Source organism: Armigeres subalbatus, unplaced genomic scaffold (assembly GCF_024139115.2).
Source record: "Armigeres subalbatus isolate Guangzhou_Male unplaced genomic scaffold, GZ_Asu_2 Contig1291, whole genome shotgun sequence".
In the NCBI taxonomy this organism is placed as follows: domain Eukaryota; kingdom Metazoa; phylum Arthropoda; class Insecta; order Diptera; family Culicidae; genus Armigeres; species Armigeres subalbatus.
Genome location: NW_026942058.1, coordinates 305234 through 318161, shown reverse-complemented (window position 1 = coordinate 318161; position 12928 = coordinate 305234). Strand labels below are relative to the sequence as shown.

General features: G+C 40.1%; 1 protein-coding gene across 1 annotated transcript in view; it reads left to right on the top strand.

Annotated features, from left to right (window-relative positions):
• LOC134202581 (cryptochrome-1-like) overlaps positions 1 to 6447 on the top strand; it is a 48088-nt gene extending 41641 nt beyond the window's left edge. The window contains 2 exon segments of the mRNA XM_062677598.1: positions 4980 to 5067; positions 5070 to 6447. Coding sequence (XP_062533582.1) covers positions 4980 to 5067; positions 5070 to 6040 — 1059 coding nt within the window. The 3' untranslated portion in view covers positions 6041 to 6447.
• Positions 6448 to 12928: the final 6481 nt, after the last annotated feature.

Here is a 12928-nt window from a genome sequence, read left to right as displayed (position 1 = left end):
ATGTTTCTAATTTAAACTCTTGCCAGCCGGCTGTCGAAAGAGTATATACTTATATCTATTCTATTTATTGTTTGTTCTTTAAACGTTCATGATTTATCAAGCCAATAGAGGCAGCAATATTTAGTTTTAGACTAGGTATTCACTCGCGAAACTCTGACATTCCGACTTATTTTGTGGGGATAATTATTAAAATATAATTATTAAATTTTGGGAAAAACTTTTTAATCATTAGGCAAAACGATCCCCTTAGGGTAATCGAACATGAAGAAAAACATCGTGCAATAAGTTGATAATTATACTAAACCTTTTTACTCACTTTTGTATGTCGCAATTTCCTTGATTTATGATTTGTATGTTATGTGTTTTTAATTTAGATTCACGACCGCTGGTTTTCGGAAAAGTTGGATAACCACTTTGTTTGTCATTAAAAAAAGTAGGAAAAAAAATGAAACTAAATTACAATAATTATGTGAATATTATGATTATTTCACTTTACTCGATCAATATGTATTTTAAACCTATTTTGCTTTTCGCTTCTGCAATAAAGCCTAGCCTATGGTTAGAAGAACAAATGAACGTATTTAGTGAATAACCAGAATGACAGAAATTGGACAACACAATTACTAAGAATTATACAAAATGTTAGACTCTTCTAAAATGGATTTATACGCAGGATTAGGAATTCAACGAACATTGAGACTAATCTGTGCTATAATATTATGAGGTGCTTTCGGTGTAAATAACATTATAATTTTCAACAACTTTAAAAATGATGACCAAAAATCTAACGTCACCCCTCAAACTAAACACATTCCCCTCGTTCAATCAGATACGTTTTATAGTTAAGAAAATAACTTGAAAGTTTTTAGTTAAACTATTTTCAGTTCTCATTGAACAGGACTCTTGTCGATGAAACTAAGCTTTGAAAGAGCTTTTGACGAAACTCAACGATAATATATACAGACAAAAAAGTACTACTAATATAATTTATTGATTCTTGTGTCCACGATCAAAATAAGACAAGATTGAAAACCGCGGAACAAAAGAGGAGAGAGGAGAGTAGGAGAGTATGTTAACTATGAAGTCGATTCTGTTTTTGCGACATATTAGGGGTATTCACTTAACGTCGTAGGTTGCTGCATATCTGTTTACAAAAATGCTTCATAGGCGATTTGAAATATGCCCCTTGTATTTGCATATGAAACTTTTCAATAATGAGATACGCAAATGTTTACACCGTTAAGTGAATCCCCCTATTATACCTAGTTCTACTTCACACACGCTATTCCTACACCTGCAGATAAATTACATCACCGATAAGGGAATAATGAAAGGGCTGATACACGACAATAGTACAAGATATTCAACGATTGGAATAAAATAGCAATAATGGAACATCCTCACCAAATTTCCTGGATGATAACGAGTTTCGAGACAACCGAGGCTGAATCATGCAGTGTGGCATCATATGCACCAACAACGTCCAACTGAGGCTCGCACTAATACATATAAACACTCTTATAAGCTTGCATTGCACTGCAAGCTTTTACTCTATATTCACAAGACACTTATTGCACAGTTATTTTGCATTTTTCAAAACGATATTCACCAGAAATTATACGATTTTATTTTTGCGTCGTGGAACAGGCATTCGGAAACTTCAAATGTTGCCTGTCTTTTTTTCATTTGACTCAAAATTGAGTTTTGGCCCATAGTACGGTTTTGCGTGAACCACCCACTTTTGGGTAGTTCTTTTTTCCTCCTTTTGATGGCACAGACCTGTTGGTCCATATTTGAGGGTAGTTCTTGTTTTCTGTATGTTTTCTACTACTATCACTTGTCACATCCCCACACTAATAAATCCACGACGTGGAACTAGCATACAAGCACTGAAATATTTCACACGAACGGCATTTCAGGATATTGTTGCCGTGTTTTTAGACTTTCATTGACAGCAGTGAGAACCGACACAATCCGAACGTCCGAAAACATCCGATCACGAATCACGTCATGTTAATAAATATCAAAATGGAAAATCGATAAATTTCTTCCTATTTCAACTTCTTTGATCCCAATCCCCCGCTTGCAGCACTTTGGTTATTATTGGATGCATCAATTTAACTACACATATCAATTTAAAAACGTTAAAATACACTCGAAAATACTAAAAGTTTTAGAGCGCAAACAAAACACATCTATTCCACCGACACTGCGACACTCCTGCTCTAAAAAAAAAATTAAATCTGTCTAGCAAAAAGTGACCAGCCCTAGAAACATAACAAACTAGATAGATGTAGCTAGATGAGATGGATATGATAATCGCGTAAGAATCGCGAGAGTCGCTTAGAAGACGCCTGATTTCTAACGATTTCTTGATCGCGGTATTTGTCATGTTAACACGTACTTCTCAACATGTAATTAGGTTCAGGTTACACCTTATACCAGTGGTGCTCAGGTACACGCTTGCTGCGGGCCAAAATGAAATTATGCGCCAATGCCACGGGCCGCAGTTTTTAAATTTATATAACAGCTTATTCTGAGAACTCGTTACTAGTAGATGTTCCTGAAATGTTAAGCAATGCTTTTTCTTCCAAAATGAATCAAATATACAAACAACAAAATGTTGATTTATATCACAATAAATGTAGGTATTTGAAAAACAATAGAAAGAAAAAAAACTTGTCGCATTTTAATACAATATACATAGTTCACTTACAGTTTTCATGAGCAAGCTTATCAAGATCAGCCTTCAGATTAGAGGTCGAAATACGCAAGGAATTGTCCAAATGTTCATCAGTTATCTTATTTCTAGCTTTTGACTTTACACCCGATTCTTTTTTCACACGGGGGGTGCGTGCCGTGTGAAAAAAATCCGTGTTATTTCGAGAAACCGTGTAAAAAAAGCCGTGCAAAAAATATCCGTGTAAAAAAAGTCACCGGGTCTTTGTTAATATGGGGGATGCGTTCCGTGTAAAAAAAAATCCGTGCTATTTCGAGAAACCGTGCAAAAAAATCCGTGTTATTTCAAGAATCCGTGAAAAAAAAGCCGTGTAAAAAAAATTCGTGTGAAAATAATCCGTGTAAAAAAAGAATCGGGTGTACTTGCTTCATTGCGGAAAACAGTTGTTCACAAATGTATTCCGTGTATAGTAGAAAATCGAAAATTTGTTTTCAATAAAATGAAATATCTGCAGTTATCAGACGTCGCAACTCATTTCTGATTAGTGCGCATGATAGTACATCTATGCGTGCATAATGCGCACTACTAATGAAATATTTCAAAATGTCGCGACTCGCGTCGCAGCGCGAGTGCTCAATCGCGCGGTCCGGTTTGGTGCCGGCCCGACAATATGTGGATCCAAGCAAAGAAGCTACGAAAAGAGCATGTTTTCGCAGCTCTGGGAAGCGCTCTTCCAGAATAAATATGGCATAGAATTTCAGAAGATCATGGCGATTAAATTTTTCTCGCAGTTCCGTATCGCACTGTAATTCAATGAGTTCCATTGGGAAATTATCTGGAGCTTGCTCGACATCAACACTGAATGAAGCAGAGAAAAGTTTTAGAATTTTGTCATGAAATCTCCAAATCTCCGAGCAAAATCATTTTTCATCGTTTGGAGCGCTTCAACGTATTTTTTTTTGTCGACGACACGATGCAATTTCCGAGAGTTGGGGAATGGGCAAAATGCAGAATTTCCATCTGTTTCTCCCACAACAAGATCTTGTTTTCAAACGTACTGATTTGATTAAGCATGCTGTGCACCAATTTACCTTTACCCTGGAGATTTAAATTCAAATAGTTCAGGTGCGTTGTTATGTCAGTCAAGAAAGCCAGATCTGCCATCCACTCCGTATTATTGAAACACTTCGCTGGTTTACCTTTTCTCTCCATGAATTCGACGATTTCTTTCCGAAGACCAAATACGCGTCGTAACAACTTTCCCCTGCTTAGCCAACGTACCTAAGTATAATATGGTAGATCACCATATTCTGCATCCGTGTTTACTAGAAGTGACTGAAATTCTCGATGGTTCAATGCGTGTGATCGGATGGAATTAACTATTTTGATGACATCTTTGAATCCCACGTTTTGGGCGCAGAGGTTCTCCTGGTGCACAATGTAATGGTACTGGAAGAATCTCTCCGACACTAATTTTCGGTAACTTACGTTTTCCTATGAATAATAATTTTTTTTTATTACTAAAATAAAATGCTTCCGCGGGCCGCATTTACCACCTCAACGGGCCACATGCGGCCCGCGGGCCGCTAGATGAGCACCACTGCCTTATACAAACCATACAAATGCTAGCATACTTGAACAATTATCCAATTAACAGGATATGTCCAACAAGTTGTCATTAGTGGATGCGATGGACCGATGCAAAAATGTACCATCCGTCTCCATATGCTCGTATGCTTTATATACGATTTGCATAATCATTTTTATTATCCCTACCTGTCCTGCCGCCTGGGAGGCTAATGTTCTCTTGGAAAACACTCATGGGGACATAAACATATCATATTGTCGAAATAAGTTAGTATTTAACTCATAGAAGTTAACACGCAAGTGATTTCAACACTTCCCAAGCGATGAACCTAATCTCCCTCCACCAATTAATTAACTATCGTCGGTCATTAATGAATCTGTACATGAGCATCACGAATACAATTTTACTGTTGATCAATGTATTTATTGGTAATATCGAACTTAGGAGTAGCACAGACCTACTCTCAACAGTCAATATATTCTGGATCAGTCCGGTCACATCGGTCAAGATCCGAAAGGTAAAGGTTGAATGGAAACAGGTCCTTTTGCTTCTGAATTTTCAACAATTTCAGTTAGAAGTTGCTTCATTAAACCTATGGCGTTTTCTATCGCTGATAAAGGATAGACTTCTTCATTTTTAGTCTGGTCAAAGCAGCTCATAATGGGCTAAAACAAAACACTAAATTAATTAATTCTTCATGCTCCTTTACAGAACTATCCAACACGTTACATCCACGAGCCATGGAACGCTCCGGAGTCTGTGCAGCGCACGTCCAAGTGTATTATCGGTAAGGATTATCCCTACCAATGGTCAATCACGCTATCGCAAGTCGCGCCAATATGGAACGCATCAAACAGGTCTACCAGCAGTTGGCAAAATATCGAAGCCCTAGCAGTAGCTTCGATAGCGAGTTTCCTGAGAAGGGCGGTTCTGCAATTGCCGGTGTCATGACTGCTGCCAAAGTGTATCACATGAATGCTTCCAGTCTGAACGACAGCCCTAGTCCAACGACCATCATGACCAATCTCAACAGTTCAGGAAATTACATGTGTCGAACATATCCACCAGCACAAAGTAATCTCAATGCTAAAATCATAACCTACCATCAGAATCGCGAAACGCAGCAGCACTTGTCGCATTCACAGCAGCAACGCCCCCTTCACCCGCATCACCACCAGCAACAATCACAACAGCATGCAGGAGGTCATCAAACTCCTAGCAGCGATCAGTACTCTAACCTCCATAATTCCGCATACGTCACAATCAAGCCGGAAAGTCCTAGCATGACCATTAGCAACAACAACAGCGATCTCATGAATGCACAGTTCAACACATTGCAAGACCAGATGAACAACAGTATGATCCCGTTAGGAAGCAGCGGTTCCAAGATTGAAACGAACAGCTTTGAGTATGAACGAAATCAAGAAAATCTATACAATAATCAGTTCAAAGTGGAATACACGGACAACTACAACTCCGGGTACGGCATGCGGAATGCTGAATTTTATGGACGAGGACGAGAGGACGAATCGGTGGAGCAGTCGTCGGTGCCGATGAAATCCGCTCATCTGATTCAGCCGGCAAACTTGCCAAACCCGGCCAAGCAACTGAGCGAAAACCAGTTGCACATCCATCACCACAACCACCTGAATCATCACCATCAGGCCCGCAGTGCCATAGCGGATAATCACCGAAGGCAGCAGCAGCAACAACAGCAACAACCAATGCAACAGTCACCAACCAGCGAGGAAAAACTAACGTCCGGTGATTAGAACCGGTCTTCGAAAAACTTGATGCGATGGTTGGAGTGTGAAAGTGAAAAAGTAAGTGCCGCTTCCTAATAAATTAGCAGAACTAAGTTCTGTATCTCGCGATTCAGGGTGTCTTTCTGTTATCTGTTATTTGCAAAAAGACATGTTCGCTACCGAAGTAAATAACAAAAAATGAGGAACCCAATTTGTACTCTTGTTATACATTTGAAATTAGGATAATAATTCATTCCAGAACCAGTCACCCTGTATTGATGTGTTTACAGAACTGAGTAGTTGTGCAGGCAAAACATGGGCTGTGGGGAATGTTCTCAAGCGTAGAAGGCTAAGAGAAGGGCGGAAGTTGTCTTGATAACGGCAGGGCGTAAACTTCGTAGAATAAATATAGTTGGTTCGCTATTTTTAGATAAGCATATATATATTTCTTATCCGAAATTCTCCTCCTCCTCCTCCTTGATGGACAGAATCGGGCGTCTAATAGTAGTTTAAGAGGAACATCTTTTATTCATCCGGACATCCTAATAAATGGTTCCATCTCGAAAGTCTAAACAGTGGGTTGTATTCTAAATAATTTTTACAATGTATGTTTTTAGTGGAACTATGTGGTGTCTGCCGAAGAAAGATTCAAAACATCTAGGGGAATGACGGCTTTGGCAGGTTTTGTTCTATTATTGTCAGGGGTTTTTTATGACCGATTATGCTCAAATTTGGCCTAAACATTCTTTGCATATCAAAGAATATTGTGGCCAAATTTCATAAAATTTGGTCGACAAAACCCCCCCTGACAATAATAGAACAAAACCTGTCAAAGCCGTCTTTTCCCCTATTATTCTTTTCATAATTTATTTATTGAAGAGGATTTCAACGCTTGGCTGGATATCAATTTTATGACCGGTTTGAAGACTGAATATTGATGAACGTAATTTATCACGATTTTGTGAGGCCCTCCTTAGCCGTGCGGTAAGACGCGCGGCTACAAAGCAAGACCATGCTGAGGGTGGCTGGGTTCGATTCACGGTGCCGGTCTAGACAATTTTCGGGTTTTTTGTCTGGACTTCCCTGGGCATAAAAGTATCATCATGTTAGCCTCATGATATACGAATGCAAAAATGGAAACCTGACGTAGAAACCTCGTAGTTAATAACTGTGGAAGTGCTTAATGAACACTAGCTGCAAGGCGGCTCTGTCTCAGTGTGGGGATGTAATGCCAACAAGAACAAGAAGAAGAAAATTTATCACTAACGAATTAAGAACAGAAAAAAGCGGTGCCCACCGCCGCTTTCAGAATTGAGGATTTTCACGGATATTTTACCATCTATAACACTTTAACAAGGGAGGAGTTACCCTTCATGGTGACCACTACTGTGGATGTCACGAAAAAGAAATGTAGATTAACCGTCTAAGAGGAGTTTAGTACTTTACATTTAATTCCACTACGTTTTGTTATATTTGCAGATACGTATTTCGACCTCAACTGTGAGATCGTCTTTAGTTTTTCGTACTTGAGCGATTCCAAGCAACAGCATCAAAATTTAAGAAAATTTTTAATTCATGATTTTCTATTGAGTTGAAACTTTGCACAGTTTTTCAATTTCATCTAAATCGTCATTTTCGATATCAAATCTTCATATTGAGTCACGACTAACTTTTCAAAAGGGTGTATGTGAAAATGGTTCAAACATATTTAAAAAGCTGCACAGCAAAAACGGAATGTTCGATTGTTATGATTTTTTCAGCAAAGTTAGACAACTAAATGGTGATTCTTAAGAAAATGTGCACAGTAAAAAAATTGTTTTGCCTTTAAGAATATCATTTTTGTCACAAAAACTCAAATATCTCAAAACCCTATCTTTTTTCGAACGTAATTTTTTTAGGGAAAACGGTCCATTATATTAGCTATCCACCATAAAAATTTGGTGATGGTAAACTAATAAACAAAAAAGTTATGACATTTCAAACATTTCACAATTTATTATAGGTATGCCGCAAAACAGTTGATCAAATTCCTATGGAACTTTTTGCTCTCGCTATATAATTCTGGCACAGAAAGATATAGAATTATAAAACTTAAGAATCTTTGTTACAATGACAGAAAAATTAACAACGCATTCCATTGAAAGCATTAGGACAAAACTTAGGCAACCTTCGCACTCACAACAGAAATTGCATTAAAGAAATATTTTTATAAAGATCTTGTTCCATTTAATTTTTTGGCGATTTCATAAGGATCATCGGAAAACTCTTTTGTGCCTGCTTTAGTTAGAATTTGTTTTTTAGGATAAAAAAAATTAGATTTAGAAACCAGTTCGTATCAGAAAACATTTCTTTTGCAGCACAATTCAGATCGATTTGGTTGCTTCTCAAGTCTCTTTGATTTTTGCAGAGAAATCTCTCACCTATTCAGAAAACCATAATAAAGCCTCTTCCTAACGTCAGTAACTACAAAAACCCTATGTTATTCTGGAATTTGATTTATGACTCATGGAATTTATGACTCATAAAAAACACTTTAGGATTCCAAATTTGTGTTCATCGGTACTTAACTATTTCAGCACATAGTATACATTTTGGAATTGCATGAATACTTATATTTATTAAGACAAAAGTTCGTGGAATTTATTCCACATCTAAAGAGTTTAAAAAATTTCAAGTTTAAAAAAAATCGAGATCTTTATGCATTAAGTAATCATTTAAATGCTTGAAAACTTTTAGAAATATAGATAATTCGAAGAAGATTCTTGAATCTTAGATTACACACTTATCCACATTTAGTAACATGGAGAAGACAAGTTGACACAGACACAGCGTTTTGAAGCAATCACAGCATCATTGGAAATCAATTGTATTATCCGCGATTTTTTTATGTTAGTTCTAGGACGAATGAGCGATAAACTTAGTCAAACAATTTCTATTGCAATCCATGCGCACAGTGCTTTAAATTGCCTTTGAAAATTACATCCCACCAGCTGGTGCCATGGCCCCCCCTAGACCGAGACTCTAGTTACGCCTATGCAGTTGGGTGCTATAATGAAAAACCAACATCAGAACAATAATTACATGACTATACATTTTGATGAATTAGCTTGGGTAAGTGTTCAATAGACTGGCCCAGATTACTATGGGGAGAAAAAATGTTGTTGAATTCCACGGGGCACCCCCCAGAATTGTGTCTTTGGGTGAGAAAATCAATCTCTGAAAATTTCAGCTCAATCGCTTGTTGCATAAGCTGGCGCATTTGATTTGAAGTTTGTATGGGGATTTCAGCCTAAATGTATAGAAAAATACACCTCCGTCACTCATTCGATCCGGAAATTGGTTCTGATTGCTCGGTTGACCTCAGAATTGCAAAAACGGCAGTTGGTATGCTACAGAACAATTTCACAGAACATTGCAAGATGATCAAATGAACTTTTATAACTTTTATATTAATTTTGCCCCGTGGAATTAGACAACTTTTTGTTCACTTGTCATAAGACGAGTTTATACAGTCCCATTGAATTCCACCACTTAATTGTATCTTGACAGATACGTATTTCGACCTCAAATGTAAGGCCGTCTTTTTGTTTCCTGGGCCAGTCTAGTATTCAAATAGTGTATTCTCGGCAAGCCTCGTTGGATAAACGTACAACTAGTGCTGAAAAAATCATCTTTTTGCAACTTGTTGCACAAACTACTATTCTGAAAATGTAGATTGGTAAACAGTCAAGAACTGGGGAGAAGGGTCTTAAGGCCAATCATTCTAAGCCTGATCGTTTACTAGGGACACGACAGGTATTTCCGTCCATCGTCATAGAGGCTGAAACTAACGAAAGCAACCTACATTTGCTAGAACCTCACTATAGCAGAACGTTTCTCCTGAGCTTACGATTTGGTGCGTATTAGTTTTACAAAAAAGCGTTTCTTTTATTGGTTTTCGAGACTATGACGAACAGACGAAAATACCTGCCGTGTCCCTACTAACTAATTACTGAGAAGAGAAGTTTTTTTTAAAACTAATTTTGAAGTGACGTACAGTATCGTCAAACATCCCACTTTTCAGGTTTCTCTGTCCTTAATTATAAAATAAAAGTATATATTCACTATACAAGTTTTCGCAACGTAGCGCTGCAGGAGGTTTGTTGGAAGGAATCAATGGTGCGAACGTTTAGAGGTAATCATACCATCTACCAGAGCTGCGGCAACACACACGCGCTGGGAACAGCTTTCATAGAGATGGGAGACATGCAAAGGCGCGTGATCGGGTGGTGGCCGATCAACGAGAGAATGTGCAGGTTGAGGATCAAATGCCGGTTCTTCAACTTCAGCATAATCAACGTCCATAGCTCACACTCCGGAAGCACTGATGATGATAAGGACGCATTCTACGCGCAGCTGGAACGTGAGTACGATAGCTGCCCAAGCCTCGACGTCAAAATCATCATAGGAGATTTGAACGCTCAGGTTGGCCAAGAGGAGGAGTTTAGACCGACTATTGGAAAGTTCAGCGCTCATCGGCTGACGAACGAAAACGGCCTACGACTAATTGATTTCGCTGCCTCCAATAATATGGCCATTCACAGCACCTACTTCCAACCCAGCCTCCCGTATCGGTACACCTGGAGATCACCACTGCAGACAGAATCACAAATCGACCACGTTCTGATTGATGGACGGCACTTCTCCGACATTATCGACGTCAGGACATATCGTGGCGCTAACATCGACTATGACCACTATCTGGTGATGGTTAAACTGCGCCCAAAACTATCCGTCATTAACAATGTTCGGTACCGACGACCGCCGCGGTACGACTTAGAGCGACTGAAGCAACCTGATGTCGCCTCTGCATATGCGCAGCATCTCTAATACGTCAACAATTTTTTTTTTTAATGTTTTGATTCCAAACTCCGCCATTAACGACGCAGCGGAGAACAACGTCGGGTATATGGGTCGAAGTCGACGGAACGATTGGTTCGACGAAGAGTGCAGACAGATTCTGGAGGAGAAGGACGCAGCGCGAGCGGTCGCGCTGCAGCAAGGTACCTGGCAGAACGTGGAACGTTATAGACGGAAGCGGAGACAGCAGACCCGCCTTTTTCAGGAGAAGAAACGCCGCCTGGAAGAAGCGGAGTGCGAGGAGATGGAACAGCTGTGCTGTTCTCAAGAAACACGCAAGTTCTACCAGAAGCTCAACGCATCCCGCAAAGGCTTCGTGCCGCGAGCCGAAATGTGCCGGGATAAGGATGGGAGCATCTTGACGGACGAACGTGTGGTGATCGAAAGGTGGAAGCAGCACTACGAGGAACATTTGAATGGCGCTGAGAGTACCGGCAGTGAAAGTCAAGGCGGCGGAGGAGATGACTGCGTCTTCAGCGGACGATGGAAGCCAACCAGCCCCCACCTTGAGGGAAGTTAAGGATGCCATCCAACAGCTAAAGACCAATAAATCAGCTGGTAAGGATGGTATCGGAGCTGAGTTCATCAAGATGGGCCCGAAAAAGCTAGCCACTTGCCTGCACAAATTGATAGTCAGAATCTGGGAAACCGAACAGCTACCGGAGGAGTGGAAGGAAGGGGTTAGATGCCCCATCTACAAGAAAGGCGACAAGCTGGAGTGTGAGAACTTTCGAGCGATCACCATCCTTAATGCCGCCTATAAAGTGATATCCCAGATCATCTTCCGTCGTATGTCACCATTAGCAAATATTATATATTAACAATTAACACTTCATAAATCTCCATATATTAGGCAACGGACAGCATAATCACACCATCTTGCGTCATAAAGGGTAACTAACGCCTGAAAACGATGGCCAAGGGGTGCCATAATTGCGAAAATTACACTTAATTTACAATGTTTAACTATTTGAATTAATTTTTTTTTGAAACTAAGGTATCAAAATGGGGTCAAAGGATAATTTCTAGCATATTATTTCGACATGTTATACTGCATATTGCATTCTACTTTTAAACACCCCTCGGAAGGTCTCTTTATTACATTGCTTGCCCTTTTTGACACCGCGTCGCTACTGTGTTGTCCGTTGGAATCAGCCAGAGTGAACTATATTGTTAATATAGTATATTTGCCATTAGTGAATGAGTTCGTGGGAAGTTATCAAGCTGGCTTCGTTGACGGCCGCTCGACAACGGACCAGATCTTTACTGTACGGCAAATCCTTCAAAAATGCCGTGAATACCAGGTCCCAACGCATCATCTGTTCGTTGATTTCAAGGCGGCATACGACAGTACAGACCACGTAGAGCTATGGCAAATTATGGACGAGAACAGCTTTCCTGGGAAGCTTACCAGACATATCAAAGCAACGGTGGATGGTGTGCAAAACTATGTGAAGATTTCGGGCGAACACTCCAGTTCGTTCGAATCGCGCCGGGGTCTAAGACTGGATGGGCTTTCGTGCCTGTTGTTCAACATTGCGCTAGAAGATGTCATGCGGAGAGCCGGGGTACGATTTTCAACAAATCCAGTCAATTTATTTGTTTTGCGGGTGAAATGGACATTGTCGGCCGAACATTTGCAAAGGTGGTAGAACTGTACACCCCCCTGAAACATGAAGCAACAAAAGTTGAACTGGTGGTGAATGCGTCAAAGACAAAGTACATGCTTGTGGGCGGAACCGAGCGCGACAGCTCTACGGCGAACCCAGCATCCAGAAGGTAGCTAAAGCTGGAAGGGTACAATGGGCAGGACATGTTGCTAGAATGTCGGACAGCAACCCTGCGCTTCCGATTCGGCAGGTACGAGACGGCGTGGAGCGCAGCGAGCGAGATGGGCAGACCAGGTGCAAAATGACTTGGCGAGCGTGGGGCGTATCCGAGGGTGGAGAGATGCGGCCTCGAACCGTGTATTGTGGCGTCAAATTGTTGATTCAGTATTATCTGTTTAGATGTAGA